Here is a 23,095-nt window from a genome sequence, read left to right on the forward strand (position 1 = left end):
TGTTATATTAAAGTTCGTTTCTGTGTGTGTTTTGCATTTTAGTGTTATGTTTCTATTTTTACTGATGTGTTTCTATTGTGTCGTGGTTCTCCTCTTGTGTTTGGTGTTTGAGTTTGTGGCCCGGATTTGTTTTTTTCTCAATCGATTTATGAATTTCGAACAGCGGTATACAACTGTTGCCTTTTTTTTTTTGCATTTTGATTTGAGTAATTGGGGACTCCTACTGTTCTGTAGAGATCTATTGCCAAGTTATGATAACAATCGTATTTTTTTTAAATGTTGTAGGTCTATAATGTACTAGAAACACAAAAGTTTATGCTAGTAGACAAAACTTTGTTTATAATAAACATGCCAAAATGTACAGGAATGAACAACAAAAAAACAATATCCAAAAAAATGGCAAATCAGGTAATACTACACAAAAAGGTCTTGGATGAGAGTTTAAATTCGATTTATAAAGTGTTATTTTCACTAAAACAAATGAATAGTTGGGGAAACCCTAAACACAACTATTACTTTACGAGGATCTATTTGCAAGAAACACACTATTTGATATACTAATAATCGAGAGACAAAAATTTGAAGACTAAAGAAAGCAAATAATACAGAAAAAAACCAATCCCGGTAAATTTGGTAATGATGTACAAAATACAAGCCATGAATGAGACATCATTAGCAAGTATCTTATTGAAAACGATGTCTTATTCGGTTTGTTTACCAATTAAAGTTATACGAGATATATACTCAATTTCAAGTTATTGTGTATAATCCATTAAAAAGACCCTTCTAGGGAAAAATATACGTGTATGACTAGTTAATCAAGTTATTTATTGATAAAAAGTAAACTAACATCATAGTTAAGTTATGTTTTTATTGTCTGTTCTCCGTGTCCTATAGCTTTAAATAAAAACTTGTTATATATGATTAGCATTTTTTTCTGATTATGAAAATACAGAAAATGGTGTCAAGCAAATACTGTTATCACTGGTTATGTAAAACCACATTCATATGGGCTTGTATAATCTTCAAATTTTAGGCTGCAGAAAAGGCTCTTAAGGCTGTTCAAATTTCAAAAGATGATAAGAAATCTAAAAAACACCATTCATTGATAACAGAAGTGTCAATGAGCAATCCAACTTTACAGAAAGCAGCAGAAGATCTAGAAAGGCTTGTTGGAGACTATACAAGAATGAGGTATCCAAGACCAGCTTTTTACCCAAAAACACCTTCAGACTTGTACAGCCATAGCGATGCAAAAGAAGCACTAAGACTTGCAAAAATCATTATAAAAACTGTTAAAGATATCATGAAGTTCAAATAAATGTGAAGGAAATACATTATGAAAGCTACAGTTTAGATTATAAAAACAATAATTTAAAGATATAATTCTAGATTTTTTTTTAAATAAACTAACAATTTCATAATCAAATATAAATGTATGTTATCTTTATACTTATTTTATGTGTTTAGCAATTTTGTCATGTCTCATCTCTAAAAATATATATAATCATCTTTTTTTATATTGTAGTTCTGATTTTCATGATTTTTCAAAATGACACTTTATTTCGTTTCCGTGTAAAACCTTGAGAACCGTTCTACCATTGATTTTGATATGGATCTGTTGTTCACAATACAAAGCACAAGCTTGGTTTTTATGACTTTCACTGTTGCTGTTTACGAGTTGTGGTTCAACTGTTTTAACGCCGATCCTTAGAAATGCAATGAAACTGTTGTGTAGTAATTTTTTTTATATCGCCCTTATTTATACAAATATATTTGCATATTATATTTATAAATAGACCAGTTGGTTTGATGTCATTAGACTAATGGCAAACAACCATCTCTGTACACGGCATTGTTAACAATGGGACTGAACCACGTCTCTTTAAGTTTACAGGCATGAATTATGATTATATGCACATAATATGATAATTTTGTAATTTTATACATATTTTTTTTTCATATTGCTTAAGTAATTAATACATACTCAATATTGGCATATTTACTGCTATATTATCATAGTATATGTTAAAGTATAATGACAAAATAAAATCTAATTATTTCATTTTTATAAGAAAGGGAACCAAATTCAAAGATAAAAAAATGTATTTCAAAAAGATTTTCACTCCCTGCTTTCCTGATATTCATATATTCATAAATAAGTAAGAATTTCCTGAAAAATCATGAATATAACAGTTCCATTTTAATCTTGTTTTTTTTGTGTAAGTGATGTTAAGAGTCTTTTTTTAAATTTAAACTTATATATGATATAGACACCCTCCATCTATATACGGTAGAAAATTAAAATAATTGTTAAGTTTCGTCTAAATTTTTTGTCACTGTCATCGTCTGTTCTTATTTGATTTGTTTTTGTCAGTTGATGTTGTTTTGTGTTTCAAGTTGTTGATCTATTTTGTAAACTTTTTATATTTTTTAAAGCATATTTTTAATGTGTTTATGTCGGATAACCATATTCAGCTTCCCTATTCAAGTTGAGGAACAAAATGGTGGAATATAGTTGCAAGCTTTTGTTTTCAAAGATTTGTTAATGTCTACATCGTAGAAAGGTTAGCATCTGATATTTTGTATTGTTTTTCGTTTATTAGTTTTTTCACATTGTATTGCTTTTTGTATAATTTGCTATTAAAATATTTTATCTAGATTTTTGACTAATCATTTACGAATACCCCTTTGGAATATTTAATTAGTTCGATAAACCTGTAAGATTGTTACCAAAATTGATTTTGCCAAAGTTGAATATCAGAGCTACAGTTGAGAATGAAATAGGCCAAGTCACAGTTATAAGTACCATTACACAAAAGCTTCCTTCGCTTTCAGATCAAAAATACAACTAATTACATCGAATTAAGTTTAATTTCTGTCTTTATCTTGCATATTTTCAGTGTTACTGTTATCACAATCTACGCTTTGTCAGAAAACCTTCGTTGACGTCCATGTGATCTTATGCTGTTATTCCTAATGCTAACAAGTTAAATGTTTCTTGAGTTGTTCTGTTTGTATAATTGTTTGCTCAAGCATTGTTATTAATATTGACTTCTGCAATCAAAGATAGCCGGGGCTTCAACTTGTACACATTACTAAACTTCCAATAACAAGTATCAGTATAATGTATACAAGCTGAAGCCCCTGCCTATTTATTGGTAGTAGATGTCAATCTTAATTACAACGCTTGAGCAAACTTTTAAACAAACAAAAAAAGCAAGTCAATCAAACCTTTTACTTGATAGCATTAAGATAACAGCTTTAAAATAATTAAAGTTTTGGTAAGATTGCCAATGAGCCAACTATCAAAACGGAGTTAAATGATGTTAATTTTTTCGCAACAGTAGGTCATAGTACGTCTTTAAACAATGAACAAACACCAAAAAAGGTAAAATAATTCAAACGAGGAAACCAATTTATAAGGGTTTGGCTGGGGTCCTTTTTTGCATTATTCTTTAACTTTTACATCAATGTTTTAGTGTACTAGAATTCTTCATTTGTTTACCCATTGTTTTCTGTTCTTTATATATCAGTACCTCAGATTACTCTATTATTTACAATGTTTTGCCTATTCATCTGTACTCTTTATATTTTTAGCCCATATATTTTGCACTTTTGTTCATTGTTTCTTCTCTGTAAACATAACCAGGTCCTCGTTTATGTACAAATAAAAAAAGAGAAAAAAGAAAAACAATTAATAAACGACAACCATTGAATTGCCTGCACATACAAAATTTGGAGGGGTTGAACATTTCTGCATGCGCCCAAGCCTTTCTCTAACCTGAAATAGTGAGTAACAGCACTACATAAGAATAAACTAAAGTATATTAATACTTGCTAGAGATTGTTCATTGTTAATGGTCGTACTGTGACCTATAGTTGATATCCTTGTACGTCATTTGGTCTCTGGTTGAGAGGTGTCTCATAGGAATTCACACCATACCTTATTTGTGTATCGACTCATCAAACCAATATCAAAACACATGAAAAAGTGCACATGCTGAAAGAATCACCTGCTTTACTTTTCATGCTTGAATTTCTGTTGAAAGTCTAATAAGGTTCCATTGCAAGTATCACAAAAAAAATCCAATCCTGGTATCTATGATGAGTTTATATACACTTAACATTTTAAATCAGCCACAGAAATGAGGTCAATGTCAGATGAACCATGCCAGACAGACATATTCATCTTACAATCTATATATAAATCAAATATAGTTCACCTATTTCTCATAGTATCTGATAAAACTGCAAACCAAAAAAAATTACATTGATCAATGCAATTAGGTCAAGGTCAGATAACCCTGCAAGACGAACATGTACACCTAAAAAATATCAATACACCAAATCAAGTTTACCTGTTGCTTAAAATATCTGATAATATGACAAATCCACAAAAAAAATTAACATTGACGAATAAACCACAATGAGGTCAAGGTCGTATTAAACCTGCCAGGCAGAAAGTACACAACACAATCATTCAATACACCAAATACAATGGTCATATTGCGTTTATCATCTTATAAATAGACCAAACAACTTAAACTTGTCATTGTCCAATGAACCATCAAAAAGAGGTGAAGGTCTGATGAAACCTGTCAGTCTGACATTTACACCTTATAGTGTTCCATCCATCAACTACAGTTTCCCTTTTGCATATTGTACCTCAGATAGGGATTTGACCCAAAAAAGCTCACCTGAATCATTGTTACATGAAATCATGGTGAGGTCAGGTGAACCATGTCTGACAGACATGTAGACTTTGCAAGGAACTCCTATACCAAATAAAGTTATTGAATTACCCACAATAAGTAAAAAATTCACATGAAACAAAAGCAGTTGCTGAACCATGAAAATGAGGTAAATGCATCCAAGGTATAGCTTTATATAAATAGTTCACGTTGTCACTTCCCTGGATTGTAATACTGATGTCTTGCATTCTGGAACTTTCGTCTGAAGCAAGACAAACACTAACAAAAAGAATAAAGACCCAATATAACAACCTGAGAATACTCACAATCAGAAATAACTAGTTAAAAACCAAAAACACTTTAAAATCTTAAAGGTGTTCTCGCCTGTGATTACTGCTGTCATTGTTATATCAAATTACTCACTTTTGATGAGATTGATACAATGTTTTATAAATCCCAGAGTTATGATATTCAACAAGGCCAATGATTTGACTAGGATGAAATGTAACAAGTAAAACTGCGAGATATTGCTCACTGATGATACCCCCCGCAGCAAGTGGATAATTTCAATAGTGTAATAATATGCAAGTGTTCGGTAAACAGGAAGTTTTTGAGGGATGAATCTGAAAACGCATCACACGGTATAGCTGACTTGTATAAACCCCGAAACCAAATTTCAGAAATCCTTGTATTGTAGTTCCTAAGACAAATGTGACAAAAATTTTCAACTTGGTTATCATGAGTAAAATTATACAAGTGTTCAGTAAACAGGAAGTTGTCGAGTGATGATTCTGAAGATGCATCACACGGTATAGCAGACTTATATAAAACCCTGAAACCAAATTTCAGAAATCCTTGTATTGTAGTTCTTGAGAAAAATGTGACGAAAAATGTTCAGGGGACAGATGGACTGATGGATGGACGGACTGACGGATGTGCAGACAGACAAAGGTAAAACAGTATACCCCCCATTTTTCAAAGTGGGGGTATAATTAGTTAGGGTATGTTTTATATACACAGAGAGTAGTAATACTTATCAATGAGCAGGTAATTACAGACCAGTGAGTATTCTGGCTATCTATATATCTAACAATACTTTAAATGCCAATAAATTTAACTTTGATTGCTCATATCTTTGTTCTTTGATCTTTCGTGATAACTGCACTTAAGTATTTCTGTTGTTCCATTGTTTTTCTCTTATAGTTGATAGGTTTTCCTCGGTTTTAGTTTAATTTCTCTCAATCGATGTATTTTTTTTGAACAGCGGCATACTTCTGTTGCCTTTATTTGTATCATTGGCAATCATACTCTATCTTCCTTTATTTGTATATGAAATACTTATTCAAATCATTGACTAAACAGAATGCTATTTACAGTTTCTAGACAGTAATTTTTAAAAGTGTAAAGGAAAAACTTGCAGTTTGGTGACCTCTAAATGTTTCCTTGCAACTTAATTCAGTAAGTTGCTCTCCAATTGAACTTATCACCACAACTTATTTTATTTATTTTTTGAATATGTATAACCTGAATAAAACCAAGTCAAGATGAACACATAAACATTTATGTAAACATGACTTAATAAACCAGGCCAAGATGAAAACACAAACATTTAATTATCAATTCAAAATAGTATTTATAAAATATAAATATCACAGTTATTTTAGCTCACAGCTTAAGGACAAGCACTATAATATATTGTCTATAATTCACATATTTATTACATTTTATTTTGTTCATCCAAACAAAAAATAATTTATTCCAATTCATTTGTTCTCTCAAGCACTCATTTTACTATTCACTTTAAGAAAATACTAATAAACTCTTGCAATATGATATGATAAAATAAACATTTGGTTTTTGAAGCCTTAATTTTCTCTATAGAGATAACATTACATTAATCATCATTTTAATAGGATTTTAGAACTAAAAGATGCATTGTTGAAAATTTATATATAAATTAAGAAAAAAGACATTACAATGTGTCTTTTTAAAAATGAACTAGATGAGATATTCTAAAGACAAGCTATATCTCTTATAACGATATATGAACAACATTTTTTACTTTTTATTGGTATTCCTTTCTGTTCATAGTTGCTAAAAAAGAAGAAAAGTAGTTTTTAAATTCATCTTTTTAAAGTCAATCAATCAATTATTTCTTTCCAGATTATTGTCGGGGGAAAAATGTTTATCACAATTCAAAGCATCTAAAAATGACAGTCTTGTTGCCAAAAGGTCAAGTTTTTACAACTACTCGATGGAGTTTTTTTTTATATAAGAACCAAATTCTGTGGCTCAGTAACAACTGAAAAATCATATTTAACATTTTAACATGTAATCAAGGGCAATTTTGAATCGGTTTCACAAATGTAAAGTCAATTTTAACAGGAAATTAGGACTCTGGAATATAAAATCAATACAAAAGGAATGTTTGGGTGATATGCTATGATTCTTTAACTGACACATGTACAAGATAGATAAAAAAAATCCCAAAATATTCAAGATCTTTTGAAATATATCAACAAGGCTTGATTTGACAGCCAGGGACAAAACTGCATTATGTATGTCCACCAGTGCCCTCAAAACTGGGATCAAAAGCAAAAATTCTGAATTATGGCTATTTTGCTGAATTGTTAGGTTTTATTATTAGATAGTTGGCCTCTCAAGGCAATGACATTTGAAATTTATAGGTTTAATACAAAACAAATGATCAACATACTGTGGATTCATTTATTTTCGTGGGTACCAATTTTTGTGGATAAAGGAAAACTTGCATATTCGTGGATATTTAATTTCGTGGTTTTGTAAGGGCTGCATACAATATAAAAAAGAAGATGTGGTATGATTGCCAATGAGACAAATATCCACAAAAGACCAAAATGACACAGACATTAACAACTATAGGTCACCATACGGCCTTCAACAATGAGCAAACTATACAAAATTTGACATTCGTTAAACATTTAATTTCAGGGTTTACCTGTACCCACTAAATCCATGAAATTTGGTATCCAACGAATAATGAATCCACAGTACTTAAAAATATTCATTATTTATTTATTTCAAACTCAATGGAATGTATAAGTGTTACTGAAAGCTTCGTTTGAAAAAAACAAAACTGCATTTATTTGGCAAATAGACAAACATAATAACTTGCATTTCCTAGTTGATCACACACAGGAAGTAAAATGAACCAAATTTGACTTACTATTAATGATATTAATAAAAATGACTGATAGGCCATGAAATGAACCAATGGCTATTAGGAGAATAGTAGGTAAAGATCTTATATTAATGTCACATTTCATAAAAATCTCTGTCTGATGATTCTGTAGAAGCTATCCCAGAATCCTCTGTTCCACCCACAACTGAATCATCACTGCTAAAAAAATAAAAAAATACACCATCCGTAACAAATATACATATAAATTCATCCTATTCGTTGTAGAAAAAATGATGAAAAGCATACCAGGAGATTATTTATAATATATATAAAGCTTTAACTATTTTGAAAATCATTATGTATTGGCAGCTCTAGCAGAAAATGTAATAAAGGAGATTGCTTCTCTGAAACCTATAAGTTTGTTAAAAGAACAACTTTATTACCAATTCCTGCTTTTATATCTTGCTTTGTTATACAAACAAACAAAAAATCAGAGTAATAGTTGTCTTCTTCTTCTATTTTTTTGCAATTTTAAAATCAGTAATGCATGTAACTCTAATCAGAAAAAAAAACAAGAGGCTCCTACTCCTTACATTATAATCATGATTGCTCACAAGATATCTTTGTAAAAAAGCTAGAGAATACAGCAAGGATGAAATTACATGTGTACCAATTAGGTGAGATATGCAACATTATCGCTATTTTGTGCATTTTTCCTTTGATATTTTTTTGTGATAATTTTCATATCATGCTACTCGCTTGAGATGGAAAATTATCGCTAGAAACTAAGCATGCACTTGGCGTTGCCAATGAAATTGACATGAAAATGACATAAAATTAACAACGTCGTCATAGGTAAAATAGCACTAAAAAGATTATCATTGTTCATCTCAACTCAATTGTCTTTCTCGCTTTCGCCGTTGATATGATCACCGTTAATCTATAAGTATTAATTCTGTCTAAGTGATATTCTCTTTCTTGTTACTAAATAATTCAATGTTATTTCATGTTTTTGGCATTGATGTTCTAATGTGATCATTCTTAATAAATGATTTAGATAATATGTACTCTTGAAAGAAAAGTTTATATTTGTATTAAAAAATTTAATTCTATATTTGCTCTGTCTTTTAATTAATAGGTTATTTTAAACTATATTGGATTTTCTCCCTATGTTAATTGGTTAATTGTTGTTTGCTTTATGCCACATTACCACAAAAAGGCTTTATAGCGATGAGAGCTTTAAAATCAGACAAAAGGTCCTTCAATAAACTAAAATTCTAGACTAAAATTGTGTTGAAGACCGATTGCTGGCCTTGGGCTGTTTTCTGTACTTTGCAGTCTCTCTGACACATTCACCACTTACATTCTCAATTTCATATATTGCTCAGAGATAAAAAAAAATGTTTGAGTTAAATTGGTGTAACATTTTTTTTTTCTTTCCTCAGATCGTCTGTGTTCCATGACAATCTTTGTTTATTCAAATAAGTATCCTTTTTATTATAAAGTTGACTTTCATTAATGTGACACTAACTGGGACAGACACTTTTCAAATATAATGGATTTAAAGGGCTCTCACCTACCATGGTCTAGGATTTGTCAACTAATTAAAACAAAAGATACATCTATTTTTTATATTTATTTTGGCCTTCAAGTTTTCTTTATTCATTTGATGAAACACTTCCACCTAAATCCTTCGGACCGGCAGATAAGAATTTGGTGTTTTAAAAAAACTATTTAGCACTTTATCTATATGGGAGCAACTTTCATGCTCCATGTTCCCTCCTCCTCTTCACTTATTTTTCTTCTGAATCCTCTTTCCAGCACCTCATTCCTATGTTCCTTTATCCCAGTGGAACCCCTTAATGTAAATAGTTCAACACAATTGAACTTTTCATAGGTCTTAACAGATGCTGATTATTTGGAAATGAAAGTTGTAATGATGTCTTTGACAACGAACAATCTTCCTCTAAGATGTTTTGATAATTATGACCATAACATTTATTTAAATGGACACTGGTATGAGAAAAGAAAGGAAATAAATTTGTGACATCCATGAAGCAATTTTGAATAGGACACAGATCTGAGGAAAGAATACAGATTTAAGATTAGAATAGATATAGATTTGAGACTTACATACATATAGAAGACAAGAGAAAATAACTAAGAATTAATGTGTTTAAACTGAAATATTTTTTGACAGAATAAGAACATAGCTTCTGAAGAGAATTTGAATGTTTTATAAAAAGGCTGTATAGAATCTTTCAGTCTAGGGTAGTTGCAGCAACCATTTATTTTGAGTCTTTATTGATGTTTAAATGTATTATTCTATATCTCTATAATGTGTTCTCACTAAGGTGAGTCCATGTGTCCTGTACTCATGAAAATCTGCCTGGACTTGTCATTTCAAAACCCGTGTGTCGAAAGATGTATTAAGATTGTAAAATGTTATATTTACTAAGCACATGTACATATACCATCAAATTTAAACAAAAGTTTAAAAATAATCTAAATTTGATATCATTTCCTTGGTTTAATTGTCGTAAAGACTGAAATGATGATTCATATATAGCAATAAAATTTCATCTTCCCACTGTAAGACTCACCATGGCACAAAATAACAAGTCCCTTACCTCGTCTTCAAAACCCAAATGAGAACACTTTCACACTATTTTGACTTATGATTTATTCAAATCTATTTTTTAAACAAACCACCTTAACCATTGGCATTCTTTTGCAGTAAGTTTTAGTTTCAAAATAGACACATTTTAATTTGTTAATATATTACAATACATAAAATATGACATATACAAAGGGATTGAGGGTTAAATGAGCAATATAATTTACATCTCTTTTTTTGCATTTTTATATCATTCCATATTTATGGTGTTCATATACATGTAGGTAAATACTAGCACATATATTAGGTAGTCACTTATTATGATAATGAACAATCATATTACTTTCTTCATTCATAAAAATATTTGTGACAATTCAAACAAAACAAATGTGTACCGGTATTTGAGTGCAAGAATTTTATAGAAATGGACATGTTAAAACTACCTAGTCTTTTTTTTCTAACATTCATCTTACTTTTTGAGGTATAAAATCTTTCCATACAATTTTCACTAAGGAAAAATATAAATTTTACCTTCAACTCTAAGGATGTTAATAAAAAACATATATTATTACTGTTTTCAGTTGAATGACTGTTCCCTTTAAACAAAAGAGTTACTAATGATAAGCAAAGACGCTATTAAAGATTGAAGGAACCAACATCATAAATGTATGATTATGAATTTGTATTCAAAGTGAAAGTGAAGATATTCTTAAGCTTCTCAAATGTTAACAAGGAACAGTCAATAACTTTGTTGTGATTTTTTTTCACCAAAAAATAAAGTGAAAATTTAGCTCTCTATTTCAAATCAAGATTAGGTTCTTTTAAGGAAGTATTTTGTGAAAAAAAGACTAGGTACATTGGAAGAAAAAAGGAAGGAATAACAAATTCAACATACATAATAGTTAAATATCAAACATTTCTACCTGCATCAAACTTTAAATGGTCCTACAGAGGGTTTCTGTTGAGGTTGAGGTTGAGGTATCCTATTTTAAATAAATTAGTATCTAATCTAAAGTCATGGCTTAAACTGATCAAATTGCTAATTTAACAAAACAAAAATCTTTTAATATGCATTATTGTTAGTCTGGTGAATATGTAAATACTAATAATCAGTCTAATAATTGTTGTGCTGAGGTTTTTTTTAAAAGAAGTTTAACATTTTGTAATAAAAAAAAATCTACAAACATCTTTTTGATCCAAAACTGTAGCTTAACTTTCTTGGAGAAATTTTTGGTCTAAAGAAATAACCCATTTATCAAAAATTTATACAAAACATTTGCTTAATTTATATTACTTTTGATTGTCTTCCTTTTCATTGTCACCATCATCATTTTCGTCGTCATCATCATCACTATCATCACTATCATCGCTGTCACTATCATCATCACTATCAGAGTCGTCCTCCTCACCACTATCCTCCTCATCTGAACCTGATTCATCACTTCCTTCTCCTTCTTGTTCAGCCTCTATGTCTAAATCAAAGATAATAAATATATAGATTTTATTAGAAAGTGATGACAAAATGTACATTTTTTTTCTGCCCTATTGCCTCATCATGTTTTAAGTTTGTAAACAATTTGATAGAACAGATTTTAAAAATAGAACACACATGACAATGAATAATTTTAAACAAACCAAACTTAAAATGAAATATTAGTCTGCTCTTTTGTCTTTTATTTTATTAATTTATGTGTTTTGGATGTTTATCTAATTCTAATTAAATTAAATTAAATTAAATACACATACCCTGTTGAATTTTTTCTTCAATTACAGGTTGGAATTGTAAGGCCACCGGGTGATCAGGTTCAAATATCAAAACTGTAAGAAAATAGGATAAATAAAGATATTCTTAAAGAAAATTTAATCAAAGTATCAGACATATTGAAATTTGACAATATTTACTAAATATATGAATAAAGACTGCATGTCATTGTACATTTATAGCTAGCCTACATTAATGTACCCAATGGAAACTCATTCAAACATTTACATTTATCCAAAGGGAGATAATTCAAGATTAACAAAGGGAGATAATTAACCATTTACAATTAAGAAAATATATAGTTAGTGGAAGTTTTGTTCATGTTCATATTATAAATATTTACTGTCTACTTGTTTTCTGTAAACTGATTTTAAAACTTTATAACAAATCCGTTTTGCACAGCTGATTTGAAATTACTTATGAATGAAGACTTTTCCTGTGAAATACTATTTGTTCTGGTTGTACTGTAAAACAAACAGATATTCTCTGCTTTTTTTTTCATGAACTATTTGCCACAAAATGTTTTAAGCAAACAACAATCAATCAATAAATGTCACATATGCTTCATATGAATTTCATAAATTTTATGTATCTTTGCTTTTTTTAAACCACCTACATTATAATTATATAAAGAACAAATGATCAGCTTAGTCAATAGCAGTAAAGAACACTTACTCATTTTACATAATTTTGCAGCAGTAGGAAAGTCTTTTGCATATATACATTCTAAAAACTGAAAAGAACAAATCAAATATACTTAAATTTCCTTTTCATATACAAGGTTTAACAACACATCAACATTTGAAACCCATTGGTTGAACTATTTTCAACAGAAACAACATAAACATAAACTAGGACGTTAGTTTTCTCGTTTGAATTGTTTTACATTGTCATTTCATGGCCTTTTATAGCTGACTATGCCGTATTGGCTTTGCTCATTGTTAAAGGCAATACAGTGACCTATAGTTGTTAATTTCTGTGTCATTTGGCCTTTTGTGGAGAGTTGTCTAATCGGCAATCATACCACATCTTATTTTTTATATATATAGTATATATAAAATTACCAAATTCCAATCATTCCACATTTCCTAAAAATGGTAAAGTGAAAAAGTTCATTATACAACTCGACCTCCATTCTGACAATACATGTTGATGAAAAGATCAAAATTTAAGTTAGATTTAATATGATCACTACAATTCCATCCTTAATCTAAAATTTAAACATACTTCCATCAACAACTGATTTGGGGCTTTTCTTTCTTCCTCTTCTTCATCACTACTTTCTTCACTGCTACTTTCTTCTTTCTTAACTTCTTTCTTTTTGTCTGTAGTGCTAGATGTTGGTTTATCAACTGGTTTCTTTGGCACTTCAGCTCTTAAATATAACATTTTGTTTTCATTGTTTTAGTTTACCAGGAACAAAAAATTCAACTTCAGACAAAAAAAAACCAAAGAATGTAGAAAAAGATCTATAACATATATAAAAGTTTCCTTATTTGAAGGAATAGATAATTCTTATTCTGGAAATAAATTATTTGTCATATGAATAAAAAAAAAATTCAAACGGGCTTCATTTAAAGTGTCACAATTCTGACTGAAGACTTGCATTCAACCTGCAACCCTCATCAAAAGGTAAACAATAAGATTGAACAATTTGAACTTACATTGGTTTTTTCTTCTCATTCTGAACTGCAGTTTCAACATCCCCTGAAAAAGATAAAAAATCTTCAATTATGGATACATTGGTTACTTTATTTACTGATTAGTATGGCTAGTATTTCTGTTATTATTTTGGTTTTAACAAGAAAGGTATACAGTTTGACAAAATACAATTGTAGAAACATTTAATATTCTATAAATACCTAAATAATTATCTACATAGCAAAAATTCTATAGGACTTGTTATTATTATAATCATGTTCAATTTTTAATTTTTATCATTTTCTTTGAACAAACACTGTCTCAAAAATTTGATTTTAATTTAAAGATGAGCGGTAAAAGTACATATGAATAAAACAAATCTGCATTTTTTCAAAATAAATAATATTTTAAAAATATTCAAGTGAAGGGGAGATAATTAAACAACATACTGTCTAGTTTGCCATCATTTTGTGAAGTTTTCAGGGAGGATAATAGATACAGACAAAACAACAAATCAATAAGTTTTGCATCAACACTTAAATTCAAAAGTATGTACATTGTTTTCAAAACAATCAAAAAGTCTATCTCATAAAACTAGAGTCTGTTGATATCAAAACAAATTTTTAAACTTTTTTTATCCATTTCAATGACCTACAATGTATATATCTACCCACTTTTCTATGTTTTAAATAATGATTTTACCATTATGATAGCAGTTGTGTCTTGAAGTTTTCTTCATCTTTGTCACATGACTTCCAGTTGTATTTCTTTCAACAACAAACTCATTCTGATCTGTTGGTTCTTTAACAAAACTCCTTGTGTTAAAATTTAAACATGAATCAAAATATGTAGACATTTTACCTTAAAATTTACATTAAATTATGCACTTAATACAAAACTTGCCTTGAAGATTACGGTCTATTCATTGCAGAGACATTAATTGTTGAAAAATGTGCATCTGGTCTAGAAAAATTGGTATTGTTAATAAATGTTAGTGTTATTCCAAAATGTTGAAATTTCAAGGACGATAATTAATTTTCAACAGGTACATGTAGGTCTATTTCAACTTTAAATAGACATATCTTCGTCTCATTGGTTTTCGTGCTATATAGAATGCATTATGACTTCCCAGTTTCCTTTGAAAAAGCATGCATAATACGAACGTACAATGTATGAACACCTTTAATCTGATTACAATTTAAATTCTCAATCAACAGGTTAAATTCAAGGGAAAACATACAAAGGTAAACGAATACCATTATCCAACCTTGTTTTTGTACCGGTTTTTTTCAAATTTCTTGTAAATTCTTCAATCACAAAATTTACAACAAACATTTCTCACAAAAGATATTGATACATGTATATATGTTCCAGACCGTATGAGTATTTGGACCGTACGCGTACGGTCTGGACCTTATTAATTTATTAATTACAGCCCAGTATGCTCATTGAAATTGAAGTTATCGGAAGTAAACATAATGTGGGAGGACAATTGTTTTAGAATATTTAGGAACTTTACAAAAAATGCATATGCAAAGGAACATGCATGAACAAAACATGTTAATGTTAAAAATATATGACGTTCCTTGTGGAAGCAAGTGTCATCTTGGGCCAAGGTAACAAAATAGGATTCACGGATATAAAATTAAACAAATTTTTAATTTTGATTGTTCGCTTATTCGCTTTATCCATCTAATTGTAATAATAACAATTTGTATAACTAAAAATAGTGATTTTGATAAATGTTTGTTAACATTTAACCCATATGATCCCAAAACATGTATGGTCAGCTGGACCGTACGCGTATACTCATACGGTCCGACCGTACGCGTATGGTCGGACCATACAAGTATACGTATACGGTCCGGACCGTACGCGTACGGTCCAAATACTCGTATGGTCTGGAACATATATATTAGTCCTCCTACAATGAACACTTTTACATGTCTATGTTGGGTATCCCTTGTATTTTCTCAGTCTATAACATCAATATTGATACATTTGTAGCTTATGTTTGCTTAATTCCAGTGGCAAATATCTCATGCATAATTAGGACAAGCACAAATCAACAATAAACACAACATATATACATGTATGTACATGTAGGTCCTGCAATAGGGCCTACTTGGATGAAAGACTAGAAATAGTGAAAGCTAATAGAAAATGAGGGTATATTGGAAGGGACAGAATTGAGCCTTGCATTAGGCCACATTACCTGTATAGAGTAGGATAATTTACAACAATAAATTGTCATGTCAATAGATGTTACTATCTCAGACAGTCAGACAGATATGGGGTATTACCTCTCTGCTTCTAATTTCATGGATTTCCTAAGCTCTTCAACCTTTAAGGGGTCATCTTCTTGATGAAAACTACAAAGAAAAGAAAAAATGTGTATAACAATACACAAATAAAACATTACTTGGAACATCAAATACATTCATTTTCTCATTGAATTGATTTCTATTTCATTTTTTTGTAGTTAAAGACATTTTTCTACAGTGAAAGTTACCTTTCTTCTCTTCTCCTGACAGCTGTAAGTGAAATTTGTTTTGTTGGAGTTGGTGTCCTTCTACTAGCTTGGGATGATGATCGACTAGAGACAGGTGGGTTTTTCTGACTGGCACTGAAAATTAAAAAAAAAATTTGCAATAATTAAATCTTTGTTTTTAATAGTTAATGCTTGATGAGATATATTCATGTTTTCTTTACTACTGTTATAATTTGAATCATTTCAAAACAAAATTTAGTTTCAAGTGCACTTTAACTTAAACTAAAACAGTCATATTTTGACTTTATGCTATCCTAACTGAAAAAACTGAATACAAATTTATGAATAAATTCAGTAATGAACATATACGAATTCAACATTTTAAAGAACATTTTACTCTTAACAATAACCATAATAAACCTATTTCTTGTATCAAACATAAGCCAAGGAATTTGCTTTTGTCTCGGCCGATAAAGCTGCTAATACTATTATTATTGTTTGACGTAAATTTTACATTGAGGTTCTGAAAAAAGAAATCACCAATTCACCAACATTCCAACTGACGACATTTTCAGAAAACTACATCTGTAACAAACATAATCTTTTAGCTGACACGCGCTTTACAAGCAGAACCAAATACAATGAAAGTCCAAACTATGTATTGGCTTCTTCAGCTACACAAAACACCTTAAAAATATAGATTTATTTCGTCTTCAAGCCATATAATAAAATTATAATTGTTCCAATACTAAATTGTCTTTTCTTCTTACCAGTATGTATACACTTGGTACAATCAAAAATCTGATAATAAATTGTTTAAATAAGGCCTTCGAAAATAGTGGAATAAATTACTTTTTGAGTGTCAAGAACTGGTTGGAAGTACTTGATAAATTGCATGCTCATATTGGTGATTTTGAATCTGTTCAAAGTTTTGATTTTTCTACCCTATATACCACATTGCCTCGCATTCTCATTAAGAAAGTCAGAATGTGAATATATATGTTCTAACTTTTTTAGGTCATTTTTTAGTACCAATAAACAAAAGAAATATGTCAATTTGACATGCTTTGATACTACATCTGCCCTTGAATTTTTACTGGATAACATTTTTGTTTGCTTTGGAGAATCCATATATCGTTAGGTTATCAGAATTCCAATGGGGACTAACTGTGCACCACTTATTGCGGACCTGTTTTTGTATTGCTATGAATTACAATTTATGACAAAAATCAGCAAAGACCCATCGAAATAACATCTGATACACAAATATAATAATACTTTTAGATATTTGGATGATATTTCAGCTCTCAATAATGACGACTTCAGTATATGTATACTAAAGAAATTTATCCTGTTGAAATTACTTTAAATAAAGCTAATACTAACAATGACCACTGTCCTTTCCTCGATCTTGATATCTAGAACATTAACGGAAAGCTTAATACTAAAATTTATGATAAAAGAGATGATTTCTCATTTCCTATCGTTAATTATCCATTTTTAGATGGTGACGTTACCTTGTCACCATCTTACAGTGTTTATATATCTCAACTTGTACAATTCGCTCATGTATGTAACAACGTTTTAGATTTTAACGAGAGAAATTAATGTATCACTGAAAAATTATTACACCAGGGTTTTCGATATCACAAACTAGTCAAAACATTTACTAAATTTTATCATCGGTATAAGGACATCATTCGTAAAGATAGCTCAACATGCAGACTTCTTATACGTTCTGGTATTTTACATCCAATCTTTTATGGAAATATTCTTTATAAAGCACAAAAATGTCAGTATTCACCTCAGAAGCTAACAAAACCTTTAAATAGACTTATTAAAAAGCGATATAGTTACAATACTATTGTCAAGTCATTAAAGATTGCATACATGTATTTGGCGTAAATATTGATTCACTTATAGGGTCTTTGCATCGGAACTAAACACATTTATTTAAAAACCAGTTATTAGCATGAAACGGGTTATGTTCTTCTCATATATATTATGATGGTATGATCATGATGATACTCAACCTCTATGCAGTCTTCACGATGAACTATTATATCTACAGGTCCGGAGCTCAATTTTTGAAAATTTTTAGTTGATTCTGTTGGCCTGTAGATATAATTTTAACAGGCCCGAGAGCAATTTTACTAGCCTGGGCTGCCACTCAGCGTGAAGACTGCTATGTATTATTGTCATTTTGTTTATTTTCTTTGGTTACAAATGTACATCTTCTGATATCAGACTCAGACTTTTCTTGAACTGAATTTTAATGTGCGTATTGGTATACATTTACTTTTATACATTGGCTAGAGGTAAAGGAGGAGGGTTGAGATCTCATAAACATGTTTAACCCTGCCGCATTTTTGCGCCTGTCCCAAGTCAGGAGCCTCTGTCCTTTGTTAGTCTTGTATTATTTTTAATTTTAGTTTCTTGTGTGTAATTTGGAGTTTAGTATGGCGTTCATTATCACTGAACTAGAATATATAATTGTTTAGGGGCCAGCTGACAAATGGCTGAAGGACGGTGCGAGAATTTCTTGCTGCATTGAAGACCTGTTGGTGACCTTTTGCTGTTGTCTGTTCTATGGTCGGGTTGTTGTCTCTTTGACACATTCCCTGTTTCCATTCTCAATTTTAAAATAAAAAAAATAAAAAATCAACAAAGAACAAATACAAAAATGTAGAGTATAATTTTTTCAACATTGTGTTTCTCTGATCCTTTATAAACCTCAGACTACTATTACAAAAGTATGCTTCATGGTAGTGTCAGATTAAACTAATGAATTCACGACAACTCGTCCCACTGGCTAATTAATAGCCCCATATCTTATCACAACCCATTTCACCAACACTCCCCACTTTACAAAAAAAAGGCCCCATGATTTTTTATCTACTCGCTCCTTTAATAAAATTGGGTATAATCCTAAGAAATATCTATAATACTAAAAAAACGAGGTCAAATTTGTCAGCTGTCATGGGGTAAAAACAACAAATCAAAGAATTCAACTTTATATACATGTACAGCTAATATAAGACAATTGTCTTGATTAAAAATTACACCACTCCAGACCCTTTTGTTTTCCACATAATTAATATTGCCAATAATTAACAAGTTCCGGGTCTAATCCAATACTGGTACCAATGGTATATTCACCTGTAACATGTACTTATTATCTTATCTGTACGATCCGCATCTTACAGGCGCACCACCAAACAGTGTATTTAGGATTTTGCTATATACACGTGTCATAATCACAGGGTTGACACTACTAAATTCAATTATTGTCAAATTGTTCCCTATTGAAGTATTTTAATCAGTAATACTTTCTAAGATGACCATACAAATACATTGTACTAAAAATCTGGACTTAAAATAAGGCGTCTATAATATGGGGACGAAGTCCCCTATTACAGTAGATGAGTAGAAAATTCAATAAAAACAAAAAAAAAATTTAAAAAATCAGGAAAATTTCCCTAAATTTTTCATTGTACATTATGTACTAATGAACTCAAACTCGTTCAAATTTTTTTTTTTCGCGTATTTGAATTTCCGGATCTGCGCAGAAATCTACTTCCGTTTCCGGTCTTGTTTGCATTCATGAGACTTTGAATAAAATGTATACATGTATTTATCAGACTAACATGTCTAAGAAAGGAACTCAATAAAAAATCATTTTTTGAACAATTGTTTGTTATGTGGGAACGAAGTCCCCAATAACAGTAGAAAAATGAATAAAAAATTAGAAAATTAAAAAAAATTTCATTGTACTAATGAACTCAAATCGTTCAATTTTTTTGATGTCATGTTTTGAATTCACGCATCTGCGCAGAAATCTACAATGTACTTCTTTTTTCCTGTCTCGTTTGTATGAAACTTTGAGTAAAATATATATTTATCAGTCTAGTATAAAATAGGAAGGAACACTATACCAATTTCATTTTTAATAATTCCATGATATGAAAAAACGTTACCTTGTGAAAGCGTTTCTTTGTTTACATTGCATATGACTTCATAACTTACATAACGTCAGAACTAAGATCCCTAACAACAGAACCAAATTCGGAAATGTTATGGTATTTCCGTTTCTTATTTTTTAACAAAAATAATTAAATATTTAACAATGTTTAAGTTACAAAAAAATAATTCATTCAGACTTCGTCCCCATTTACAGGTAACGCCTGCCTCATATTTAAAAAGATGTTACCTAATGACAGCGTTTCTTTGTTTACATTGAATATGACGCCATAACTTAAATAACGTCACAACTAAATCCCTAACAACAGAACCAAAATCGAAAACGTTACGGTATTTCCGTTTCTCTTTTTAAAACATGTTTGATTTTTAAAAAAACAATATACAGACTTCGTCCCCATTCACAGGTAATGCCTGCCTCATATCACTAAAATAATGAGGTCAAATTTGTCAGCCATCATGAGGGGGTAACACGAATGACCGAATAACACTGTTATTATCCGAATAACACTTGTAATGACTGAATAACTCTTGAAATTTTAATATTAGCACATGTTGGTGACTTTAAAACATCAATTATTAAATAATAATATATAATCGATGTATTTTATAACTAAAAAATGATTTACAGATCGCAGATAATTTCATAAAGATCATTTTAAATTTATTTTTTAGTGTATACATCAAACATGGCGGCCATTGTGATTTCCGGTATCAGGTCCATTCGCGCCCATTTTCGATGTGCACACTAAATTTAAAAAGTTTTTTATGAACTTATCTGCTTTTTGTAAATCATTTTTATTAAGTTATAAAATACATCAATAATATATAATAATTTAATACTCAAAGTTTAAATTTAAAAGTCATAAATTTGTGCGATGCAAGACGTAACGGCCATACGATGAAACGGCCATACCCCGAAAAGATGAAACGGCCATAGTACAAAAACGGCCATACTTTGTAAAGACGTATCGTCCATGGTTTTTTGTTTTTTTTTAAATGTTATAGATGAATTATTTTGATACTTATAGATGGTTATTATAACTTTTAAATAAACTATACTGTTTTTACATTATTTTTCATCTTAATTTTTGTTATATCATTTGTTTACTCATTATATATTTACGTAAAAGAATGTGTTTAATCTAATAAAATATTAAAATATCATATTGTTTTCTAAATGATTGTTTGATATCTTGCGTATAGCAAATAGAACGAATTGAACAAATATTAATGACTATATCCGAATGGGAGATTAATTTCTGTCATAATTAAAACAATGAGTTAGGTTTTGAAATATAAAACAAGGTAATCAGCTGTAATCAAGTCATCTTTTTGTTTCTTATACTAGAGTATATTTGTATGATTGCCCATAATACAATTATCCATCAACAAATGCACAAAAATGAGAACATTTAAATTGTCAACAAATAGTATTCAACACAATTCAACACAATGAACAAAGCAAAAAGAACATTCAGTATGATAAAAATGAAACTGGCCAGCTTTTATCATCTAATTAGCCAATCGGGTGCACATTCCTGTCAGATTTTAAGGGCAATTTGTTATGTATTGAAAAATTCTGCAGTAGTCTCTGTCTTGGAAAGATGTTCAGCAAATGGAATGACTCTAAACTATAAGAAAGAAAAAAAATCAGAATTATTAAACAATGTGTCTGATGATCATGACAAATATAACTCGAACTTGATGAATTGCCTTCCTTAGAGTTAACCTTTACACTGAGTCCTGTTTTTAATTTCACCAAGACTGAGATTGAGAAGATTTTTTTTGACAGCGACAGTCAACATTCCTACAGTTTAAAATTCATATAAAATATGATGCCTTTATATTTCATTACAATAAAAATGATTCTTCAGAAAATGTTTACAACTGATAATGAAGAAATAAACAATATACTTACATAATATGGCCGCAACAAGTTGTAAACACGAGCGATGATGATCAAGCAAAGATAACTCATACAAGAATAAATAAAATCTTCTGTACAGAAAAAAAGTACTACACAATCATATTTATGTTATTATTATGAACAAATACTTATTTTTTGTATTATATTTTATGTAATAAACTCAATAAAAAAAAATTAAAAGTGTGGACGATACGTCTCACAATGTGTGGCCGATATGTCCCATGGACGATATGACGGTATGGCCGACACATCCTAGGGCCGTCATGAAACGAATATGAAAACTTCAAGTGTTATTTGGTCATTACAAATGTTATTCGGATAATAACAGTGTTATTCGGTCATTCGAGGTACCGATCATGGGGTAAAAACGAAAAATCGAAGAATTCAACTTTATATCTAGCTAATTTTACTTTTTTTTTTATAAAGTTGGGCTATCGCTAGTTTGTATTCAATAGTGGGGTGATTGAGTGGTGCAATTTGCCATTTTGGCGAGTTGTCTTGCTTCCAAAACTAACCTATTGGAGAAATTATATGTATCTTCATTTTCTCCTAGAACTTGAAGACCATTTTCGGAAGGAATCTTCTTCACATTTGCTTTTGCCATTTCGAGAGTTCAAATTTTTCAAACAAATATGCTTCATGTCACATTTTCAAGTGTAAAAGTTAGAACTCTGTGTAATTCTTTGGCAAAAAATGGGAACACTCGAGTGAAAAAATTCTAGTCAGCCATGTTGTTTACAATAGTTACAGTTCAGTTAAGTTTCGAACTTACTTTTTTCAATTAATTTCGTTATTCATGTTATAAAACAATAGAAATAAACA

At 30.0% G+C, this 23,095-nt stretch overlaps 2 protein-coding genes across 3 annotated transcripts in view; one reads left to right on the plus strand and one right to left on the minus strand.

Moving 5' to 3' along the window:
- The window catches only part of LOC143063576 (sacsin-like), a 32,533-nt gene extending 29,871 nt beyond the window's left edge, over positions 1–2,662 (plus strand). Inside the window, exon 8 of the mRNA XM_076235794.1 lies at positions 1,037–2,662. Within this exon, the coding sequence (XP_076091909.1) occupies positions 1,037–1,321 (285 nt within the window). The 3' untranslated portion in view covers positions 1,322–2,662. The remainder of the gene's footprint in view (positions 1–1,036) is intronic.
- A 3,626-nt stretch (positions 2,663–6,288) lies between these two features.
- Positions 6,289–23,023, minus strand: LOC143063577 (uncharacterized). Of its 2 annotated transcripts, XM_076235796.1 has the most exons (11): positions 22,789–23,023; positions 16,387–16,500; positions 16,178–16,246; positions 14,577–14,689; positions 13,898–13,940; positions 13,461–13,608; positions 12,909–12,966; positions 12,218–12,289; positions 11,766–11,943; positions 11,395–11,454; positions 6,289–8,073 (listed from the first exon to the last, which is right to left on the minus strand). In XM_076235796.1, the coding sequence occupies exons 1-10, from the start codon at positions 22,875–22,877 to the stop codon at positions 11,400–11,402; spliced, it is 939 nt and encodes a 312-aa protein (XP_076091911.1). In that variant the 5' UTR covers positions 22,878–23,023; the 3' UTR covers positions 6,289–8,073; positions 11,395–11,399. The 2 variants fall into 2 exon arrangements, with proteins under 2 accessions (XP_076091911.1, XP_076091910.1); XM_076235795.1 differs by lacking the exon at positions 11,395–11,454.
- Between the last annotated feature and the right edge of the window lie 72 nt (positions 23,024–23,095).

Source organism: Mytilus galloprovincialis, chromosome 2 (assembly GCF_965363235.1).
Source record: "Mytilus galloprovincialis chromosome 2, xbMytGall1.hap1.1, whole genome shotgun sequence".
NCBI classification, from domain to species: Eukaryota; Metazoa; Mollusca; class Bivalvia; order Mytilida; family Mytilidae; genus Mytilus; species Mytilus galloprovincialis.

Excerpts from the sequence above, each read along its gene's own strand:
- LOC143063577 (XM_076235795.1), bottom strand. The coding sequence starts at position 22,877 with ATGGCAAAAGCAAATGTGAAGAAGATTCCTTCCGAAAATGGTCTTCAA. Across the intron at positions 16,501-22,788 it reads ACATATAATTTCTCCAATAG|TGCCAGTCAGAAAAACCCAC; the intron begins GTTAGTTTTGGA and ends TTTAATTTTCAG. Across the intron at positions 14,690-16,177 it reads ATGAAATTAGAAGCAGAGAG|GAGTTTTGTTAAAGAACCAA; the intron begins GTAATACCCCAT and ends TTTTAACACAAG.